We start from the raw sequence: 24,931 nt of genomic DNA, 5'->3' as shown, positions 1-24,931 counted from the left end.
CATTCTACCATAAAGAGGCTTCCATATATATTCTTCACAGTTTGTCTATAATATATTCCTTTGCTAGGTAGACCGTAAGCCTCTACTTTATAACAAAGTATGAAAGTATGTGATAGTAATAGATTATAAATCAACGTATAGAATGCTGAATTCTGTCATACAATACCCTCGGGCACCAAGAAACATCTTATAGAGCTAATAAAGTCAAGTGTATTAAGCGTCCTTCCAGCTCTACAAGAGATCTTATTTCAGATTTAGAAGCAAATATCACATAGAGTTGATTTAAGATCCTGTAAATATGTTTATTGTTGTTTTTATGAGTTTTGGGTTGATTGCACCAGAGTTTTATTCGGTTTAACTATAAAATCAGAGCTTCACAGATTTTGAATTTGGGCCAAGATGAGTTTTAATATAGCTGGATTTGCTCCCATACCCCAAGATTCGATTTTTTTATAAACTCCAGTCCAGAATTACTCCACACACAATAAGCATCGAAGCCTGGAGAACTGGAAGCCCTCGTCATCCAAATCAAGCTTCACAAAACCATTGGTCTGATGTGATGGTAGTTAACAATTAAAATTAGGTCCATAAGATGTCCGTCTTGTATATGTACCATAATATCAGAAAGCTAAACTTTCTGTCTGCATGATCTACGTGATTATTCCTCAAAACAATGGTTAGGTGACGAGAAGTGGGATAATGATTAGATAATGCCACTCTTTGCCACTGATCAAATTTCCTTTGGCCAAAATATTTTAATTCTAAATTTAATTCTTTTTATTCTTTCTTTTCAGTGTGGTCACTACGTCCATTTTTGGTAAAAAAACGTTCTCATATTGTGTGCCTCTTTCTCCTGCTCTGAAATAAATGGGAAAATTCCGATAGCGCGAGAGCAAATGAAGCATCCCAAGGTACAACTAGACTTCCATAAAACTCTCCCTTCATCCTTGTTGCGTGTGAACTTTTAAAACTGTACGGCTCTTCATTAGATGCTTACCGATGGGGAATAAAAAATGCGTCTTACAAAACTAGGGAAAAACCGAGCGTGCACAAAAAGACGTACTGCGATTTAATGAGCTATAGAAAAAAAGAATGGGATCTCTTTAAATCTCTTTGTCACTGAAAATGCGTGTAGCATCAGTTGCAGAGATTAAATGGAGAATCAATTATACCAATACACATTCTAATTTGTATGTAGAAGACAGAGCAAGACAATGCTATGAGGAGCATTAGCTTTAAATGAGCTATTTGCTACTTATAACCACATTTACATTCACAAGGAGAGAGAAGGCACCTTGGACTCTGAAAGAATAAAAAAAATGGTATGAACGAAAATGTCACTTTTTACATTTGTTCGATAAAGCAAACAACCGTTCTTCATATCACAGGGTGTGTAATCAGCTGTGTTTTTAACCCCTTAATGACAAAGCCCGTACATGTACGGGCTCAAAATGCATTGTTTTCAATGGTTTTTGGGACAGCCCATTGTCCTTAAGGGGTTAATGTAAATACCCAAGTTCCATCCATATAATACTACTATTTTTCTGTTCATTATGCATCCTAATTTACATGCCAATATAACCAAAATGATGTAAAAATCAAGATTCAGATATTCCCTGGGCAAAGATCTTGAATATCTAAAATCTGTTTTATTATTATTATTATTATTATTATTATTATTATTATTATTTATTCCTATCATAGGATATATATTTGGTCTTACGTTTCAATTTTCATATAATATAAGTTTTCTGCTAGTAGTATAATTAATACTAACTTCTATAAACCATGTTCTAGATGCCTAGGTACCTATCCAGTTGATGTGTGGCTCTCTAAAGCATTGTGTTTTTTGGAAACTTGTAGTATGAAATGAATGAAATGATATCTGAATTGACTGTTTGTGTCATTGGGCACGTTCATAGACATTTTTTATATGTTTTCTGTCACTGGAGCAATTTTCCGGAAATATAAACACACCACGTTAATTTAATGTGGATAAGGGAGAAGAAGATTCAATTAAAATCCCATTTCATTGGCCAATTCCAGCATTGGATTAGCAGCTAAATGCAATACTTACAAATTGTTTTCGAGACAAACACAAATTACATTTGTCTCTCTGTAACCAACAGTAATAAATTCATCTGTACAATTTTAATACCTTTTTAATAACTTTTAAAATAGATTTATTAAGCAAATTGTAATCAATATTTATCTAACAAAGCAAGAGTTCTACTAATCTGAATACATTAACTCACCTTGGAAACTAAATCTTTCTTCCCATACCGGAGCTCTTTCAATTGGGCTTGTATCCGCTTTGACTATAAAACCAGGAAACATAAGAGATTAAGAAAAAACAAATTCAAGTTTCGACTGAATCCATTTTAAGTCTGTTGTATACACCAAACGGTCATGTTCTATTGGCCTATCAAATGGCAAAATACAGAACATGCACCATGTACAAAGAAACACTGGCCTAAATAGATTCCAGTCTATACAAGAACCTATTGTATCATTTTATGGTGGACTACACAATATTATTAAGCCATTTTAAACCAATTTTTTTACTCCAACGAGTCATGAGCCAGAGACATACTACTGTTAAGCCACATCTCTTCCATCTCCTTTTGCATCCATGAAAACATGGCGGCCAAGGTACATGCCTGGTCTGTTTTCTAGCACTGTAAAATACAAGATGTTCCTTTGCAAAAGAACATTTGGTAACCGTACAAACATGTAAATGTTACCAAATATATATATGTAAATGTTTTCAAATCTACATAACCTACAACGAGGAGTATCATGTAACCTTACTGGAAAACAGAAATAACATTTTAAATAGACAGATTCAATCAGAGAACACAAATTTTCAATTACAGTATGTGCTCATTTTCTAAACAGTTGTTTTATGAATAAGACATCTCTGTTAAAAAGAGGTCTGTTTAAAAAATAAATTCCATTTACCTCTTCAGCACGAAGTCCGCAGAGCTTATTTCCTGATAACAGTTTGTTTTTGAGGCTTTTATTCTGGAAAGTGAATAGAAAAATGGATTTGATTACAAAAGACTATAACAGTTCCTGCATGCTTCCAGAATTGATTAAGTAAATAAAGAAAAAACATAAAATTAAATTAAAATATGTATACCTTATGTATTAGTGAAAATTAACAGTTGTTTGCACATTATTCACATACAATATTTAACGATGAAATCCCATAAGGCTCACTTTTAGCTCAAATGAATAAAAGGAGAAATAGGAAATTATTTAAAATATGTTAAGTAACCAAAAACGTCAGAAAACTAGAGTGTGTCACCAAAAAAGTGAGCTGATGCTTTTGTGTATTAAGGTATGATAAATGGTACGACTATGGCATCTTAGAGAGTTTACAATAGCCATCCTCATCATTAAGTTATCATCTAAAAAGTCCCATATAGACTTTTCTGATACATTCTGGGCAAAATGAATGTGGACAACAGAGTTCATTAGAATCTTAATAGTGGGGTACATGGATGAGAGGAAAGAAAGGCAAGAGGGAAGGAGATGGAGAGGGATAGCGAGAAAGGGGACACAGAGGGAGGAAAGGAGCATTGATATTGGGAAATGAATGACAAGTTGGAATCTGATAGCAGAGGGAGACACAAAGGTGCAGGCTATGGGTTATCCCACCTCTAAAGATAAACCTTGACGAAGAGTATTAGATCTTACATTTCCTGATACGTAATGCATATTTAAAAGGAAACTGTCACCAAAAATATATATATATATATGTATAAAGAAAACAGATGGTAATCAATAAATACTTTGCTTATATATTTTAGTTTTAATTGTGTGCATTTCAGAAGCGATTATAAACATAAAAGGAACATCTGCTCTTCTCTTGCTGAATATTCTTGTTATGTTTATTCCACAAGGTAAAATACCTTTTCTAGATAATTGGTTTCAAATTCATTTTGCTGAGTTGCATGCATTATTCACCATGCAGTAGCTACGCGGTCATTATTCTTATATGTAGGAAGGAAAATCTGGATAATCTTTAGCATAATATTGTATAGATTTTTTTTTTTAACCCTATATAGATTTCCTTTAGCAATGCAATAAAAATATTATCTAAAAAAAGATGTCTGCTTTTATAAAATGTATATTCTCTCATGTCTCCCAAGATTTGTATGCACTGTATATATGTACCGTATTGGCTCGGATATAGGCCGCCCCCGTATATAGGCCGCACCCTAAAAGTTTGGTGCTTTTTTAAAGAAAAAGTTTTTTTTCTTTAAAAAAGCACCAAAAAAAACATGCTGCCACTCTGTCCCCCCCCCGAGATATGCTGCCACTGTCCTCCCTCCCCGAGATACGCTGCCACTGTCCTCCCTCCCCGAGATACGCTGCCACTGTCCTCCCTCCCCGAGATACGCTGCCGCTGTCCTCCCTCCCCGCGATACGCTGCCGCTGTCCTCCCTCCCCGAGATACGCTGCCACTGTCCTCCCTCCCCGAGATACGCTGCCGCTGTCCTCCCTCCCCGAGATACGCTGCCGCTGTCCTCCCTCCCCGAGATCCGCTGCCGCTGTCCTCCCTCCCCGAGATCCGCTGCCGCTGTCCTCCCTCCCCGCGATACGCTGCCGCTGTCCTCCCTCCCCGCGATACGCTGCCGCTGTCGCTGTCCTCCTCTGCCCCCCCCTCCTCGACTTACCGGAGCAGACTCCCGGGTGTCTTGCGGGGCCGGCGAGGGACATCTACGCAATACGCGTATGCAACTTCCGGTACCGGAAGTTGCATGCGCGTATTGCGTAAATGTCTCCCGCCGGCCCCGCAAGACACCCGGGAGTCTGCTCCGGTAAGTCGAGGAGGGGGGGGCAGAGGTAAAACGCTTAGATAACCTCCCGTGCCGGCACCCCCCCCCCGTGGGAAGTGCTGGCAGGGGAGGCTGTCTGAGCGTATTGGGGAGAAGGATGCAGGTCCCCTGCACCGCTGCGGGGGATCTGTATCTTAACCCCGCTGCCTGCCCGGCGCCCGGGACTGCATGTCCCGGGCGTCGGGCGCTAGAGCCCGAATATAGGCCGCACCCCCACTTTAAAAACTTAAAGTGGGGGAAAAAAGTGCGGCCTATATTCGAGCCAATACGGTATTTTATTTTATAACAACTTATATAGACACCACTACCCAGCAAACATTCTGAGCTCCTAGAAGGAGAGGAGTGGATGAGGTTGGCAGAGAAGGTAGGGAGACATTCTTTTTATTTTAATTTATTTTTTATTAGTAATTAAACATACAAAAATGTGATAAATACAAATAGATCCTATAGTATAAATAACAGCCATAAGGTAAAACCATCGTCTGAATTAGTGATATAGGCTTCATGTCGGAGCCTCTTCGGATCTAAAAAGTTGGACATTCGTATATCCCAAGCGATAAATACAGTGACGGTCAAATATATAGCGCGGCGTCGAATAAAAGCCTTAATGGGCTGTAATACGATTATATTAGGGAGGCAGGGAGACATTCTGAGCAAGCGTATTAAAGGAAACTAAGGAAACTTGGTTGGAGTGTTTTGTTGGGAGGTGGGAAAACCACCCCAACCTAGAGAGTAAAAAAACCTCTCTGTTTAGTTAGGTGCTCAAAGGAGCAAGGATTTCTTTTGTATTTTGTTTTTTTTCTGCTGATTTGAAGAAAATCAATTTTACCTGGATCTGGAATTTGTTTTTATGTTACCCTAGAAGACAAGTGGTTTTTAAAGATCTCTAATAAAATCCTTGTGCTTTAAAAGACGTTAAGTCACAATATATATATATATATATATATATATATATATATATATATATACACAATTAGAGTGTAACCTGAACTTGAACCACAGAAACACAGGGAGACTGTTGACTCATCTATTAGGATAGATCGCTATTAGACTATGAGCAGATTGTTGCATCTTTAGCTGCCATCATCCGAAATCTGTGAGTTCAAGCTATATGTTGGTATAAAAAGACTTTAATATGCCAATATAGTTTATGCATTGCACTACCTAGAATATTTGATATGCTTAACATTTAATTTGCACTTTGATATATACCTAAACTCTTGCCTCTGCGACTTCATGGCAATTTAAATGCTAAAGCATATCGCGGTGTAGCATTTTGTAAACTCGTGCTTGTTGTAGTGATTTACTCGTAATTTATCAGGATACCGCATGGAGATGTGGATATGGTTCATATTTCTGATTATCGCCTGCTGACTGAAAATGTCCTTTTTTCTAATCTGCCATAAACCAGTGTGAGGTAGCCCCTGCGTACTGTAACTATCCTAGTTTTTTTCTCAGATGATCTACTATATTTCGCCTACCGAATATTAATAAGCTAGCTCTCTAGTTGATTTAATATTTTCAGCAATCTGCATGTAGAAGTTCTGCATTCAGATAAATATGAAAAAAAATACTGCAACTTTTTCTTGGACCTGTTTTAAAAAACTACAACCTTAAAAGTAGGATAAAGTTAAAGTATAATTCTTGTCTATATAATGGCATGTTCCCACCCTCCCTCCCTATCAAATTTTCTAATATGTCTCAGGGGTACCCGAGGTCTGACGCCAGAGCTGGGGGTTGGTCGGCTTGGGTATGGCCAACCCAGGTAGCAGTAGCTTTGGTTTCTGTATGGTTTACTCCTGCGCCAGAGCCTCGGGGCCCTCGATCCTAGATGAACTAGGATCTGGTTATGGTCACGATACCACTTTATGGTCTATGTAATGTTTAAATAGTTTTTAGTTTATTTTATGTTATTTATCCTTGGGTATGCTCAACAAGATTGAGTGTTATGTTAACATGTAATTGGTTGCACCATATCTAGCTGCTATGGTTATGTTGCAGTAATTTTCAAATAAAACTTGCAACCTTTTCAGCCAATCGTTGGTGTCTGTGTTCTTATTGGGATACAAGGGGGAGGTATCATTTGTCATACCATTGTCATGCAACACCACTACTCAATGGCATGTTAACACTATGGAGGGTCACCACAGTCTCCCATAGTTTCCTTCCACTTGCTTCCCATAAAAGTAGGGCGCAAAACCGATAGTTGCGCCAGCCGACACCAGTATAACACAAGGAAGTCCATGCATGTATAAAAAAATACATTTATTGAGCGTCCGTGGACAATAAAATCGAAAGGAACAACAGTATGTGAACACAATCAAACAAAAAAAAGGCTAAACCGCTTGACGCGCTTCGCACAAACTGTGCTTAGTCATAAGCTAGCAAAGCATCAGAGAAATGTTATTTATATAACCAAGGAAAGACTACCTATTAAAGAGCTTTGCTATACAGGATAATCCATAAAAATCTAATACTTCCTCAAAGCACTGGGCAAGCATCCCTGATACTGCAGCAATGCGCAAAGTTAACATTAGAGGATTAGACATTTAAACTGTGTATTAAAAGTCGAATATCCACGACTCCCGAGACTATAATTGATTTTTTTGCTGTCTTTCCCTTTTATGGTTATCCTGAAAGGTTTTTTTCTCCCACAAAATGCACATTGTGCTGTCAAACCTAAAGTAAAGGAACATACTGTGATGGTTTTCTATCCGAGAGCTGGAATATGCTAATACAAGGATCAAGAAATTTCCCGAAACAGTAACAATAAATAGCAGCCTCCCTAATGGCGAAAGCACATGAAGCGAAAGATAAAAGCACAGGCATTTACTCATATAAATGTATATGTAAATAACGTTAAGCATTTTAAAAAGCTCTTTTGAACACTAAAGGACACATTTTTATGGCCCTACTTCCACATTTTATGTAAAATTTAGGCATTAACCTTACAAGTGCCTGACTGGTGTTTAATTACGAATTCATTTCCCGATAATCGTTGGGCCATTTTAAAGAATATTGATGACTGATGTCGTGTGCCAATGTGATGTAGCCATAGGTGGGGCAATTTGCAAAGGATCAAACAATTATCCCCCATTACCGGGGGGGGGGGATATTATGTCAACACAAACAACAACTTTCCCAGTCTACTAATAGAATTTAACATAAAGGCTAACATTACAGATTTCTAGTTTATATATGGAGGGTCGGAATAGGGATTACACCGCTGCATGCAACACTCTCACAGCTGAAGGACCAGATCTGCTGCACTAGCGGCTATTAGTAGGCAGCTTCATGGGCTCTGGTCCACCGGGTATTGCGCAATGGCCAGGCCTGGTCATATTTTAAAGTTATTAATAGTTTAAGAAGACAAAGCTGGTAGTTCTACATGTGTTTTTTTTTTTCTAGGTTGGGAAAATGTGCATATTCATTTTTTAGATTTATGGGCAGTAGTCAAGTCTCAGTATAGCAGAAGGCAGTCTTCTCAATAAAAATCCAGAGCATTTAAAGAGCTAAATAAGCTTTTTTTTAACATCAAATTGATTAATGAAAATGATACACACTAAAAATGATACTAATGGTTGTCAATCCATCAAAAAGTCAGATGCTCTCGACCCACCCTGTAACCTGTACCAGCATTAATGCTGAAGTGGACATTAAAACGGTACCAATATTATTTGCATATAGACTATTGATATGGTATACGGTGACATTGCTTCCATTAGTTCCGGGTGAAGTATGAGAATTAATGTATAATACAACTAACGTATTATAAATAAAATATATTTCAGATTATGCATTCAAGGTAATACTTTTGTACAATATGTAATAGGATTGAAGCTTCAGATACATATATAGAAAGCTTTAACAATATTGATTTACAATATTGACATTCTATTTTTTATCACTTTTGTATTTTAATTAAATACAGATACAGGGTTTTTTTATGTTCCCACGTACATCTTATATGGCTCTATAAACAAATAATAAAAACATATTTTCATAAACCTACGTTTTGGTTTAACATGAGCTTTGGCTGGTAAGCCATCAACACTAAGAAATCTGCTATAATTTGTTTTAAATAATGAGCAATGTATATGCTTGACAACTTCAAGTTCTGCTAAATACAAGTTTTCCTTCAATCCGATTAAGCCCCCGAAGTGACTACCATCTGCTATGGTGAAGACACAAGACATGTGAAATTCTATATGCTGCAGGACAGAAGTTCCACAAGCAATTTTGTTTTGGGCGATTCTCCTCTTGACGCCCAATATCTAAGGAGCTGCCTAGGAAATTAGCCAATAAAATGCTAAGTAGATTGCCATTCATAAGTCAATGCTGCAAATGCATGCAAAAGGTATACAAGGAAAATAGTTATTAGTCATTAAATTCATGCATTCCCTATCGTGGGACATGAGCAAACTACTACATGATTTGATGCTAAAACAGTCATTTTGTACAGTGAAAGATGACGGTTGTTCAACAGGAACAGAAAGCTGGATGTATTATTAAAATGTCATGCGTATCTCTTCTTACCATTATTATTTATTAATTTATATATTGCCATCATATTCCACAGTGCTGTACAACAGATAAACAAGAAATAACAAGTAGTGCATCACCTAACAATCATAACAAATAAAAGATGATGAAGTTCCTGCTGAAATCAGCGTACAATCTCATTATTGCTCACTCTCACTCACTCTCTCTAAATGTTTCTCTGCCAACCACTTTGGCTTCTCTGCCGACCACTTCTGCGTCTTCTTTCCATCTTCTATCTTTTATCTTCTCTCTTCATCCGCATCTCCGTAGACATAACCCAGCAGGAACTTGGTGGTGACGCATTAGGTGATGTCCTCTCCATGATCCTCCAATGGGGTACAGGACGTCACCACAAGCGTCATCATTTTGCCCTCACTCAGGGCAATATGGCGGCGCTTGCTGCAATGTCATCTCCCTGATCCTCCAATTGAGGGGGGGGTGTCACTGCAAGTGAGTGCAAAATGACGCCACTTCCGATTGGAGGATCAGGGAGAGGACTTCACCGCAAGCACCACCATTTTAGCGGAAGTTCCCTCCAGGTTATGTCCGCAGAGATGTGGATAAAGATAGCAGTTTGAGGATAGAAGATAGAAGATGAAGAAAGAAGAGAAGGGAAAAGAAAGAAGACAGAAGATAAAGAAGAAGAAGCGGAAGTTCAGTTGAAGCAGAAGTAGTAGCAGAAGCTAAAGTGGTCGACAGAGAAGGTAGAGACACATTTAGAGAGAGCGAACAAGAATGAGAGTGTGAGAGAGTGAGTAAGAGTGTGAAAGAGTATGAGTGAATGTGGGTCCATGAATTTCAAATAAAAATTTGGAGCTTTACGCTTCTTTTTATCCAATTTGTTGGGGGTCTGGTCCCGGTTTTGTGGCTGTGTACGAACCGACACCAAATTCACCAAAAAATCAGTAAATTTCCAATTGGGACAAATCCGCATGCGCAAGTCTATTCCATATTATCCAAGAGGCTCAAGCATCATGAATACACTTGTATTGAATACACTTGTAACAGCGAATAGCATTAAACATCCGACTGCTTGATGTAAAGAGTCAATATATTTTTGCGCTTCTGGAAAATTATTGCAATGTATGTTTCCTCTACACCTAGACCTAGATCAGAAATAAACAGAAAGTAACACCTTTGCCTAAAATTCTTTGTAATAACATAAACGGAGCCAAGGAAAATTCCATTGCGGTGCTACGGATTTCATGAACTGAGCTGCAAATGTTATCAGGCTGCAGAACTCACGGGATTTGTTCATGAATCCATTAAAGCAGATTGAATTGGAGACAGGAAATCTGTGCAAATCAAAATGAAATTGCCAGAATTCTGATTCTGTTTTATTCTGAAAAGCTTTTTTGACATCATATATTTGTGGAACTTGATTTACTCTTTGGAACCACTTTATCTTGAATCTCAGTTGTTAAGTCGGTTATGAAAAGAATATGAGAAATATATTTACATATAGGAACATGTTGTAATTTTTTATTCAATATAATACATTTCTCACATTCATATGTATATATATATATAGTACCATGCAAAAGTTCTAGGCAGGTGTGACAAAATGCTGTAAAGAAAGAATGCTTTCAAAAACAGTCATGTTAACAGTGTAATTTTTATAACTTAAAAAATGAAAAGTGAGTGAACAGAAGAATAATCTAAATCAAATCAATATTGGTTTGATTCATATCATGGAAGTCTTGCAGTAAAAAAGCCATAATTCTGATGTGAAAGCAAGGTCATGTGACTATTCATGAAAACTGTGGAAGTGGGGTACAGAAAAATGTCAGCTGAGTGAAAATGTAAAACACTTGGCTGTAGAAGAAAACAGTAAAGAACAGCCCTGGAGGGAAAGAATTGGACAGAGGGGCCACATGAATGTAGTGCGGACGAGGTACCCATGGTCAAGCCTGTTTAAGGGGTTAAGGCATGACTAAGCAAAAAATTTTCCCGCTGAAAGCTGAGGTATTGGTGGCACGTGCAAGGCCAGAGGGGGAGGGGGTAATTTGTTAATTACCCTCCCTAGGGGGGTATATAAGGAAGGGTCGTGGCCTATAGTGGCAACTATTTACAAAAAAGAAGAACAATAAGTCCTGAAAGTGATGGTTTTGCCCCCACAGAGCCCTGTCCCCCAGTCTGTCTGGGATCATGAAGAGAGAAGCAGCCGAGGCACCTAAATCAACAGAATTATGTTTCATTTTCTAACATGTTTGGAACAACCTTCCTCCCGGGTTCCTTATAAATCTGTGTGGAAGAGTACCTAGAAAAATATGAAATATTGATTTGATTTACATTTTTCTTCTGTTCAATTACTTTGAATTTTGTTTAATGAAAAATATAAACTATTTGAAAGCATTCTTGCTTTAAAGCATTTCCTCATACCTGCCTAAAACTTTTGCACAGTACTGTATATATGTTAGGCTATAAGCCTACAGTGGTATATAAGTTCCAAAATTACATGTTTTTTACAACTCTGATTTAGAATGAATTCTAAAACAACTTGTTTCTTGCATCAAAGTTGATGAGTTTGCTGGAATAACTATTTTATTTTATTGCATGGCTCCCAGCCCTGATGAATAACAGCCATCAGTCCTGAAAGGCTCCTTTCAACATCTACAAATTTCGTAGAGAGGCGTTTTCCAATATCTGACAGACTTTATTAGTAAGATGAACAGTCTTAAGCCCGTGCAAGAGAAAACCCATCATAGTTTAATTCCACTTTCTTACTCCGCTAGAGAAATAAAATTGTTCCCTCTCCTAGATTAACCCTTTGGGCCACTAAGCTGTCCAATGGAACCACAAAGTGAAATATCTAAATTCTGGTACGTGTGCAATAAAACACAGCCTGTTATGTTGGATTCTTCAATTATTAGAAATTAACACTAGGTCAACAGACTGTTGTTTTTTTCATTAGTGTATGTATCATGAATTAGGCCACCAACTTAATTAATGCTTCAGTCTGTTTAATGATAGCATTTTGGTGCAAATTGATGAATGTTACAGGTGACTACTCAAAGTACTTTTGAAACTGAGCCGCCCCAAGACATTGTTCTGCCTGGATCCAAAGGTGAAATGTTGACCCCCCCACTACAACCACACCAACCAAAACCACATTCGTTATGTTATATAATGATTAATAAATTCAGTCTCTCAAGCTCGCTCTCACTAAGCTCTCTCACACTCTCTTTCACTCTTACTCATGCTCTCTCACCATGTCTTTCTACTTTCTTCACTTACTGTTACAGTGTCCCTGTCTCCTTTCTCGCAGCTCAGCATCTTCTCTTGCCTCTTGTTCTTTTGTCTTCTTTTTATGTCTTCTATCCTTGCGTTTTCTTCCTTTTTACACACACTTACACACCCAGGCCAACACACATACTCCCCCTCACACACACATACACATCCATGCTCACACACAGACACTTACACATCCATGCTCTGCACACACATCTGGAACCCATGAAGACATAGTTTTTAAGCTTGTATTAAACAATGACTATGCAGAAGGGTCACTCTTCTTTAACACAGAGTTATACTGATTAAATTGTCCTAGAGAAAATACCCTATTGCATTTTATTGGAACAAACGTTCATACAGTAGTATTGTGTTAGCTGTCAAACCTCACAAGTCCATCTTCAAACCTTCCTGACATCTGAAAAAAGGACTTCTGAGTTGTTAATCTTATTTAATACTACATTTTACTCCAACATTTTACTCTAAGGATGTTGATTCACTAAAATATAATACAATATTATTTAGACTATCATGGCAAATAAAATTAAAGCATTTTCCATGTTCAGATACTATTTGTAAATATATATATATATATATATATATACTTTTTTTAAAAAAAGATTTACTTTGACTCTTTTGCTTTTCATATACAAAATCTATTTCTCACATTTTCCCTTTTTTAGTACACTTATGGAAAGGCATAAATAACATGTCATCTCAGAAATATTTGCTTCTAAATGAATCATGCATCATTTAAGCGCATGTTACACTTAAGAGGTCATGGTAGGTGCATTACTCTTAATGGGTATCCATACTACCAATGACAGATGGTTACATAATTACATAGTTATATAGGCTGAAAAAAAAAGACCTGCGTCCATCAAGTTCAGCCTTTCCTATATCTGTTAATTTGTTGCTGTTGATCCAAAAGAAGGCAAAAAAAAAACCTGGTTTCGCTGTTTCCAATTTTGCACAAACCAGGGAAAAAAATTCCTTCTTGACCCCAAAATGGCAGTCAGATTTCTCCTTGGATCAATAAGCTGTTTCCCCATAATTAAAGATTATATCCCCGAATATTATGTTTTTCCAGGTATCCATCCAGTTGCAGTTTAAACGTCTGTACAGACTCTGATAAAACTACCTCTGCAGGCAGAGAATTCCACATCCTTATTGTCCTTACTGTAAAAAACCCTTTCCTCTGCTTTAGTCTAAATCTCCTTTCTTCCAGTCTAAATGCATGACCACGTGTCCTATGCATAGTCCTGTTTATGAACAGATTTCCACACAATAGTTTGTATTGGCCCCGAATATATTTATATAACGTTATCATATCCCCTCTGAGGCGACGTTTTTCTAAACTAAACAGATTTAAATTATTTAACCTTTCTTCATAACTATAGTGCTCCATTCCTTTTATTAATTTTGTAGCCCGCCTCTGCACCCTTTCTAGTGCTCAAAGACGGATCACTTTCACTACCCACTGCTCACATAATGCCATCAACGCTACTATTCTAGGAGGAAGAGAACTGCTCACTCATGAAGACCCACCGGCCAAAAGCAACAATAGCACAGGATGCACAGAGCCGCCATCTTTATTGGTATGCAGTATTATTATTACCAAATATAAATTATTTAGCACAAATGTGCAGCTTCATGTCATATTGTCAGCCATCCTTGTCTGCCTTTTCGATTGTTCAGTTGAGAGACAGTCCATATACCTACAATTTGACTCTATATCGAATAAAAGAGATATAGTAACGATGCACTAGAAATCCCTTTCTTATAACTCTAGAATTTATGTGAAAATGACAGCTAAAAATAAACAGTAGAGAATACTCCTGTCATTGTGGTTTCTACACTATATCTCGAAATTCTTTGTATTTCTTTTTTTTTTTCTTTTTGTACTCTAGTGACCAAGGCTGTTTTAACACCTTTGCGGGGATCAGGTTTAGCTGTAATTTTCATCTCTGCAATTTAGCGTACCCATAAAAGTTATATATTGTTTTCTTCAGAACAAGAAAGGCTTTCTTTACATGCCATTTTCTCAAACTGGTTTCTTGAACATGACAATGAGTTCACTGAACTCCAACGGCCTCCACAGTCACCAGATCTCAATCCAATAGAGCCCCTTTGGGATGCGGTGGAACGGGAGATTCACATCATGGATGTGCAGCCGACAAATCTGCTGCAACTGCATGATGCCATCATGTCCACACGGACCAAAATCTCTGAGGAATATTTCCAGCACCTTGTATGACGCAAAGAATAAGGCAGCTCTGAAGTCAACAGGGGGTCCAACCCTGTACTAGAAAGGTGTACCTAATAAAGTGGCCAGTGAGTGTATATATCTTGGAAGTTTTAGATCTTACGTGATTGTTGCTCAGATTAGCTTTACCAGCTTGTGACCATCAAATATTTAGGTTTATTAAGGTTATTTAGATTTTAATGTAAAGACTTAAACCTTAAACAGCCCTTGGACTCATCTTCAGGATAGCCGTGCGCCTATCTCATGCATGTTTAAATTACCTTACTGTATTAACCTCTATCACTCCAATGGGGAGGCTGTCCCACTTATCAACCAGTTTCTCAGTAGAGTCTACTACCAAATACTGTAATTAAAAATGTAAATATTAAAATAGCATTAAGTAAGAATTACGCTCTGTTAATTTTCTTTCGATAGGTTTGTACTGTTGTAAATTGTGATCAAATCTAGTAATTAATAATATTTATAAAGTAAAATCATATCAGTTTATTGACATAAAAACATTGAATGGTTGGTAGGTTTTACTTTATGTCCAATTAATCTTTTTGGCTTTTTTATGCTTCCTTTAATTGATTTTTATTGGTGCTAAAAAATCCTCATTAGCAAATTATTTAAAAAAAAAAAATGTGTGAGAAAATATGTCAAGCCATCTGTAAACCTGCCTGTAATATTTCTTAGTGTTGAGTTGTTGTTTTTTTTATCTCTAAACTGTGAGTAAATTACAAGATGTAAAGATTTTTTAATAAATTATTCTATAAATAAATAAACTTGATTATTTTTGACAATGGAAATATTAAAAAATAATTCAGATTTCATAAAGTAGATATTTTTCTTGTAATATAACAAAAGGTTTGTTCTGCCTTAATTCATAGACCCAGATTTCATTACTTAATAATATTAAATAAAAAAAAAAATAATGCGAACACCACATCTACACTTTATGAATTTTACAATAATTGTTCTTTTGAGTTATATAATAATAATTCAAGTGATGTATTCTCACCACAATAAAGGAGAAAGAAAAGGTTGAAACTGCATGCCAGAATTCAGCAATTATAATAAGTAAGGACACAATTGACATTAAATGTGAACTTTAGCAAGTTGTATTACCATCCTTTAGTTTAACGCTTAAATCGCACGAAGGCAACACAGTAGCATTTTCAGTTTCAACAGCCCATTAGTGTCTTCTTGTTGTGTCGCATGCCTGTTAAGTATTCCCACCTTAAATTACGAACGAGGCAAAATTTGACATGGTTAAAAAATATTTCTGGAAAAGGATTGGGTGTTTAACACACAGTTGCGGTACAGGTGGAATTGTTAGCTACTGTAATTGTCGCTAAAATGATTTTTCTACAGCAGTAAGTGACTAAGTCAACCAAATGTGTACTGATGTGTACTTTCTTGTTTCTGTTGATAGTTTATATAATTAGTGTACATCTTGTCCTTTGTATTTTAAATCTGATATAGAGACAGGAGTACTGATTTTGAAAATGAATTGATATTATCTGAATTTGACACTTTAAAGTTCGCCAACTACTGGGATTTTCAGTAGACACTTCCACAACAAAGAGTATCTGGTGAATGGTCGGATAAAAATCTAGGGAAGGAAAAAAACTTGATTTTTGCTTTGTCCATGTCAAAAAAACATTACTTTTTGTAAATGTATTTTTCACTCAACTTGCTTTTAGGACGGAACCTAGATAAAGATTTGAGAATGGGGTGTAAGATAACCCTCATATCTATTTTCATCAGATTTTTCTGATATAAACAGCCATGCTCGCAGCTCCTGTGATATTGTTTAGTCTACATGAGATGTTCTTCATGGTTTCTTGGCCACAAGGAACATCTCTGTATAGACCAAAATGTGGACAAAGATGTACACAGAGATGTTCATCAGGGCTTCGTGACTCAACAGGATTTCTTAACATGGAAATCACTAAAACAAATCAATAGTCTCAAAAAACAACCCTAAATATTTGTCGAGTCATTTGTAGAATACTATCAATTATGTAATAGTGTGATAATTGTATGGAAGTTAACTTGTTAACTTGTTTCATAAGTGGATGATGAAAGAATACAAAATAAAGAAGACAGAAGAAATAAGACAGACAAACAAGAAGAGGCAAGAGAAGCGGTCAGCTGGGAAGGTAGGGAGACATTTAAAGAGAGCATTATAGAGAGTGAGTGTGAGAGAGTATGAGACAGTGTGAGAGAGCGTGAGAGAGTGTTAGAGAGCATGAGTGACAACATGTCAGAGACATATGGATGAATGGAAAAAGCCCTCTGAATTTGGTCCAAAACCGAAAAGACTGGAAATGAAATTCATTATCTCAAAACAAATGCACCAAAAACAAAACAATTTTCTGAATAGTTTTTGGTTCGTTTGCAAGATAATAATTCAAAATAGGTAATTTTTAGGTTAGAGATGCTGGCAGTTTTCTTAAGGGACCAATAATTCATAATCCCTATGGTATTATGTCTTGTAATTCATTTTATCTTTTGTAATTTTTACCACAATGATAATGATTAGCCTTCTGGTCTATTACAATGTTTGGGTTATGCTTCAGAGTTTTAGGACTTTTTTAACATTGTGTGATTTCTATCTTAACATAAAGAAATCATTACTCAACAAAATCAAATTATAGAACCAGAAGGCAGATTTTTTTTTTTAGATTTCTTCAACTTTGGTCAACGGAGTAACACAGAAAATCTGTAGCCTGTACATGTTTTCTAAAATCTGAACCTGAATGTCAATGTGAAACAAATTTATAAAGATGAAAGGCTGTTTTCTAATTCAATAAAGTATTTTAACCTAAGAGTTACATTTTGTTACATCCAGATTTTTCCAGGGAATGTTTAATTCTTGTCCTAATCGCGTGACACAAAAAATGAAACTTGATTAAAGAATTATTTCTTCTTCCAAGGTTTGAAAATTCAACAGCACTAGACATTCTTCTCTAATGCTTTATTAAGTTGTAAAAATGTTATATCCAGCAGAGTTCACAGATATTTGATGCTAAGAAAAAATGCTCTTTGAATTTAAGTTGTATAGACTTACAAGCCTCTACCTCTACGTGTAAGGAAATAATTGTGTTTTCTCATCTAACCTTTTCTTTATTAAAAGTTGTTTTAAAACTATTTCATACACGCCCCAGGGATATAGTACATCATAGTCAGAATTTTTCCCATAACTAATCATTTTGATGGAAACGTAACCCAGGACTTTAAAACCTTAGTAGTTTGTATGTCGAACATCTAGGTGAAATTGCTTCTATTTTATTAAATGTGGGTTTTTGTTCTACTTTGGTTTCACTTCGGTAACAACACTATATGTAAAAGTCTTAAAAGTTGCTTTTAAAGGTAAGTGCTTAGTGACATGAAAGGTGAGCAAATAATGGGAGAAAAATGATCACTAGTGAGAAATGCCAAATTCTATCACAAAAATTTATTATACCTGGCCAAAAAAAGAAGACTGGCTTAGGTGTCTGTTGGACACCATGAACATATTAAAGGCTACACGAGCCTTCTAAAAGGACCATACACAAAACATAAACACTAAGACAATTACTGGAATGTTATTGTATAAGATTACCTGGCTCGTTCTGATTTATGTTTGAATTATCTACAATTTTGACAGTTGCTTCAGTGACCAAGCATCTTAGAGGCACACACACACACACACACACACCGTGTACACACACTGATCCCCAGATTCACCATACACATAGTGTGCCACTCCTCGAGAAACTGCAAATCACATATTTTTTCCCCATAAATATTACATTCAAGGATAAAGTTACTGATTCATGTGTATTTTCCATTTAAAAAATATCCTAGCCTTCACGTATTTAAAAGCAAGGGTTTTAATAGATCCTGTGCAGGTTTTGATTATGATCATAACAATTTACAGATGATAAAATGGTTATCAGTGGATCATGGTGAAAGTATCCACCATTCCTAATAAAGATCTGGTTCTTCCCTTTAGCATAGACATATGCTAAGATATATACATTGAAGTCACTTTTAATAGAATTAAATTGATTTTGTTTGGATTTGGCAGTAACAAGTTTTTACAGTAAAACATGTTGTAACCATAATTACATTTTATCTGCAAAACCCTGGGAATGTATTTATGTACAGTATATTGCATATCTTAAACTAACCCTAACCCTAATTAAGCTTTTATTTAATGCAGTATTGTATGTGCAACTGTAAGCAGAATTTTATTACTCTCTAGACAACACCTAAAAAGTATTTGGTGTAATGCATTTCAACCAGGGATGACTAGTAAGTTCAACCGAATGTGTGCATATCTTTCAAATACTGGGCCGTTAAGGGGACACATCAGTGCCCCAGGGATGCTCCTGAAGAATGATTGCATGTGATAGTAAGAAAAAGTACTTAATTTAGAGAGAAGCTGTACATTCATAGCTGCAGCTCCCCATCCCGTCCATGGTCTGCTTTAAGCAGCCAATCAGAGGCAAGAAAGCTGCCCCAATGAAATCAATGGCAGCACTTTCCATTCATGTGAACCCCAACCGAAGAGTGTTCATTGAAACAGCACTGGAGCTGACTGCCATTATACATAACACATGAAGGAAGATATGTTCAGTCTAACATGCCTCCTGCATGGAAAATAGCTGGGTATGGGGTAAGGGGCAAATGCAAATGGAGGACTTCTGCTATCATGTACGTTAAAGTCTATGTGATTGCTGCATTGTCCCTTTAATATACACTGGGCAATGTCTCTATTTTTAACCCCTTAATGACAAAGCTTGTACATGTACGGGCTCAAAATGCATTGTTTTCAATGGATTTAGGGACCGCCCATAGTCCTTAAAGGGTTAAAAATAAAAAGTATGAACCTATTCTGCTGCTCTAATAAAAGAACATGCATTGAAGAGCTCTATTGCACCTAAAACAACACATGGGTTGGATCTGAGGCTACATTTAAAACTTTATATAATCTGGTAGGATTTTCTGAACATGGTACAGGGATATAACTCATTTCCAACTCTTTTTTTCTGTACATGAGTATTTGACGTTATACGCTGAACATCATTATGTACCTTACTCTTACCCAAGGGGCAAAACATCTAATAACCTCAGTTTGCCGGCGAGATGGAAGAAAACTTTACTGAGCTCCATTGGGATGGCAGATAAATTTAACTGCTGCCAGATGAACAGGGATGCCTTGGTTTATAGAGAACCATACCATAACATTTTACTGTCTGTCTTTAAGAAAAGTACAGTAGAACTTGTCACTGCTCCAAGATCTTACAACCCAAAAGACTAATCAGTCAACAGCAAGGTGCTACAAATAATATTTTTCTTGCTCACATACACAGTCAAGTGTATAGGGTGGAATCCCTACAGTACTAAGGGGACTTCTAGCTCAATTGTCTTAAACTATTATACCAAATCACATTGTAAAAAGGTGAACCCACAAGGCACGTCTGCTGAGATTCAGTATACCAAGTTTGGGGGACAGGGTCATTTTTAAGAAAACGTATGGGTTTAATAATACGGAAGCTCATGGACACAGAACAGTTATGTTTGATAGAATCCTCAAATACAAGAATAAAACTAGAGCTGCAACACAGTAGAATTGCACTGTTTATTATATTACATTTTATATAGTACTGTTAAAGATAATTTGTGTAAAAAGTAAAAAAACAAAAAAAAAAACAAACCAAAAACAAGTATAATAATATATAACGGTATATTAAAAGAGTGCTTACATTGAAATAATAAACAATAAACGTGAGATTATCTGCTAGGATCTTTGGACATTTCCCCACTTTTCAACGTTCTTCATATATTATACTCCCATTAACACGGCATATAAGTAATTATATTTATAATAGATAAATTATATATATATATATATATATATATATATATATATATATATATACCGTATTGGCTCGGATATAGGCCGCCCCCGTATATAGGCCGCACCCTAAAAGTTTGGTGCTTTTTTAAAGAAAAAGTTTTTTTTCTTTAAAAAAGCACCAAAAAAAACATGTTGCCACTCTGTCTCCCCCCCCCCGAGATATGCTGCCACTGTCCTCCCTCCCCGAGATACGCTGCCGCTGTCCTCCCTCCCCGCGATACGCTGCCGCTGTCCTCCCTCCCCGCGATACGCTGCCGCTGTCCTCCCTCCCCGCGATACGCTGCCGCTGTCCTCCCTCCCCGCGATACGCTGCCGCCGTCCTCCCTCCCCGCGATACGCTGCCGCTGTCCTCCTCTGCCCCCCCCTCCTCGACTTACCGGAGCAGACTCCCGGTGTCTTGCGGGGCCGGCGAGGGACATCTACGCAATACGCGTATGCAACTTCCGGTACCGGAAGTTGCATGCGCGTATTGCGTAAATGTCTCCCGCCGGCCCCGCAAGACACCCGGGAGTCTGCTCCGGTAAGTCGGGGGTGGGCAGAGGTAAAGCGCTTAGATAACCTCCCGTGCCGGCACCCCCCCCCCGTGGGAAGTGCTGGCAGGGGAGGCTGTCTGAGCGTATCGGGGAGAAGGATGCAGGTCCCCTGCACCGCTGCGGGGGACCTGTATCTTAACCCCGCTGCCTGCCCGGCGCCCGGGACTGCATGTCCCGGGCGTCGGGCGCTAGAGCCCGAATATAGGCCGCACCCCCACTTTAAAAACTTAAAGTGGGGGAAAAAAGTGCGGCCTATAATCGAGCCAATACGGTATATATAATGAGACCAGTATGTCAGAAAACAGATTATGGTATTCATGCTCAAGTAAAAAGAGCATTTTGCCATTTTTTCATGCATGAACCATAGGTCACTATCTAAATAGCACACATATTTAATAATAGAACAAGATGTTCTTGATTGCATTCACAAGAGGAACCAGATAAAGCGATGCCCTTTTTAGATTAAACACAGCTTGGCACTTATGGTATTAGATTTATTTTTTTGTAAATAGGAATGCTCTTTATATTACCCAGCAGGGAAAATAGACTTCACATACAAAATATTGTAGGAGATATAATCAATTTTCCATTTTATTTTCAGTTTAGATTTTCTAAATGGTTGCTAAAGTATGCACAATTTGCATTTCTTGCTACTCTTCTTAGGACAATGTATAGTTATCTTTGATGCCATGTACTACACAAGCTGTGTATGATTGTGTGGTGTTGAGGTAGATAATGGGTATTTCAACCTCTGCTAAGGTGGGTGGGCTGTCCTATGGTGGGGGATTGTAATGGAGCAGAGATACTAGAAACATAGAATTTGATGACATATAAGAGCCATTAGGCCTATCTAGTGTGTCCATTTTTCCTGATGTAAAGACCCAAACCTTAATCAGTCCTTGGTCTTGTCTTAGATTCATGGGCCATAAAGACTTTACCTTTGCTCCAGGGAACTTGCAGAGACCAGGATCTATAATATGACATCATATCCTGGCATTTTTTTTTTACATTTTTGTATTTCAGTGTTAGTTGTTTCACCCCTGACCATACATCCTAATCAACTTCTATTCCATGCTCTTTATAAAAAGCAGCCTTATGTTATGTACCTGTCACCATTTTAAATGCTTAACTCAGTTATTCAGATTGGAAAAACTTTTCAGACCACTTCTACTTGATACCCTTCTGAAAAACAAACATTGCTTAACTGATTCAGACGAAATTTGCATTTCACATTTGCTGCATTAGTTTTCAGGCAACATATTTAATTTCCTGGCCTTTCGACTCTGACAAAATCCGGGGGGTATTTTTTGATTTACAAACAACATTCTAGGGGCCTTATCCCTGACTCCTGGACTTCTACAGCAGCATCATCCCAAGGTTATTGGAGGGTCACGGTAGAGGACGTCAACAGACGTTCTGCCATTTTGCCCTAAAATAATCCTGTGTAAAATTCCACCAAAAGGATGGTGACATCCTCTCCCCTTGATTAGAGGATTGGGGATATCACCGGAAGCTACACCAGTTTGCCCTAAGGTAACCTAGTGTGAACTTTGGCCAAAATGTGCATGTGAGGGAGAGTTTGAGAGAGTGTGGGAGAGCAAATAAGTACATGTTAGTGTAGGACATAGAACTTTGTTTCATGATTGAAAATGCCCCCCAATTGTCGTCCAAAACAAACAGGCAGGAAATTTATTACTCGAAAACAAATGGGCCAAAAACGAGCCAAAAAATGTGTCTAAATCGTTTTTGGCCCATTTGCACATACCTACTGTCTATTGTAACTAAGATGGCTGCCCCTTGATATGCGTTTTTGTGCCAAATGTTGCCATTTCATCTATTCGTCCAAATAACAAAACAACAAATGCAACATTGGATGAAAGAAATGAAAAATGAATGTGCAAAATACAAACATTTTTGTTCATTCCTTCCATCACTGCAGCCGCCATTTTAGCTACACTAAAAGGAGGAGAATCTCTCCATTTTGCCTGCACTAAGAGGAGGGACATTGAGTAAGCTGATCTTTGTCCAATCAGCTCACTCCTGTCACATCATGCTAAGGGCTTGTCCAATGGCTGTTCAAAGAAAAAAAGCAGGCTAGTAATGAAGAGAGGCTATATAAGAGCAGAGCTGGCTGGGGATCCGTTCATTTCACTGTGACTGCTTTATGTGAAACTGCTGTGTTGCGTGAGACGCAGTGAGCCTCAGCCTGCCATTTCTCACAGTATCTAGGACTCTCTAAAGTTTTGATTTAATTAGGATCATTAATTAATGTAAATAATTTAACCAGTCCACTGCTATCCTCAACTGTCAGTTAACCTTAATAATGAGATTATTGGCGTGGGAACAAGCTGGCAGTGGCCAGATTCAAACTTACGAATAACGGGGTGGAAGTCCAACACCTTAACCACAACTCCAAGTCAGAGATACTTGCTGAGAGTTAATCTTGACCTTCTATTGTTCTCAAATTCCCTGTTGAACTAAGTTCTTCTACGCATTTATTTCTTGTTTCCATAGCAACCGGACAAATGAATGGAATTTCCAGAAACAAAAATGTTGGAGGAATTCCGTCGAATAGGAAGCCAGAAATGGACGAATTTTATTGAATACTAACACATTTTCCCCCAAAATATGAATATGAACTTTCCGCCCAAGACTCGTAATGTCTATACCCTTTGAAGTTTCAATGCTTCCTATCATCCCCTGGGGTCTTTAGAACTGTAAGACATGATCTGGAAACACCTGGAGTCTCTCAGTGGGTTTATTTGTCCATTACCGCCTTATCCATAAATCTATGTTCGTATAACACAAAAATAATACATACCCAATTTTCCATAGCGAAACATAAAAATGTTTTGCCAGAAATGCTCTGGACTTGCACCATTTTGATCTCACTGTGCTGGCAACTTTCCAGCTTAAAGTCACTGATTTGGTCTCTATTGGTGGTTCTGAGCAACATTAGGTTAATAGTAAATTGAGGGTACTTTACCTTCTATAACATCCATGTGCTATATATATATATATATATATATATATATATATACAATGATAAACCTTAAACAACCTTAAACATTAATGAAATTTCCTATGATCTTTTCCCAGATATCTAGTCTAGAGGCTAATACAATGTTGCCATTATTCTTCAAACAGAATTACAACGCAGCCTTGGTCTTTTCATTCTTCTTCCTTGCATTAAAAAAAACCCATTGACAAAATAGGGGTTGAAGCACATACTTTTAGGTATTTTAATGCCTAGTAATTCATCTCTCCAATAATGTCTACTAAGTCATCACAAGTGCCTGGTGCTGTGACACATCATGTTATTATATAATAAATAGAAGGTTATAAGTATTCTGGGTCATTAAGGCATCCTTTACTAATCAACATTTTAGATCCTTGTCACATCCAAAGAGTCTGAGGAGCAGCTTCCCCTTGTACTGACCTACATTATGTCATCTAATACACTTTTACAAAAATGTAAAGTGCCCTTGTTTATGAGCTATTGTTTTTTGGTTGATGAGAGCTATGCATATGCCACCTTCTGTGTAAAATGCAATCAATGGAATTACATACTTCGTCAAAGGATGCTTATTTTCAATCATGGCATTAAAGGTACAACCCA

General features: G+C 37.3%; 1 protein-coding gene across 1 annotated transcript in view; it reads right to left on the bottom strand.

The window, feature by feature from the left end:
* The window catches only part of LUZP2 (leucine zipper protein 2), a 147,249-nt gene that overhangs the window by 45,195 nt on the left and 77,123 nt on the right, over positions 1-24,931 (bottom strand). The window contains exons 6-7 of the mRNA XM_053449640.1: positions 2,962-3,024; positions 2,256-2,318 (exon numbers count right to left, since the gene is read on the bottom strand). Coding sequence (XP_053305615.1) covers positions 2,256-2,318; positions 2,962-3,024 — 126 coding nt within the window. The remainder of the gene's footprint in view (positions 1-2,255; positions 2,319-2,961; positions 3,025-24,931) is intronic.

The sequence above is a fragment of the Spea bombifrons genome, chromosome 10, assembly GCF_027358695.1.
Source record: "Spea bombifrons isolate aSpeBom1 chromosome 10, aSpeBom1.2.pri, whole genome shotgun sequence".
In the NCBI taxonomy this organism is placed as follows: Eukaryota; Metazoa; Chordata; class Amphibia; order Anura; family Pelobatidae; genus Spea; species Spea bombifrons.
This window is presented reverse-complemented; position numbering and strand designations above follow the sequence as displayed.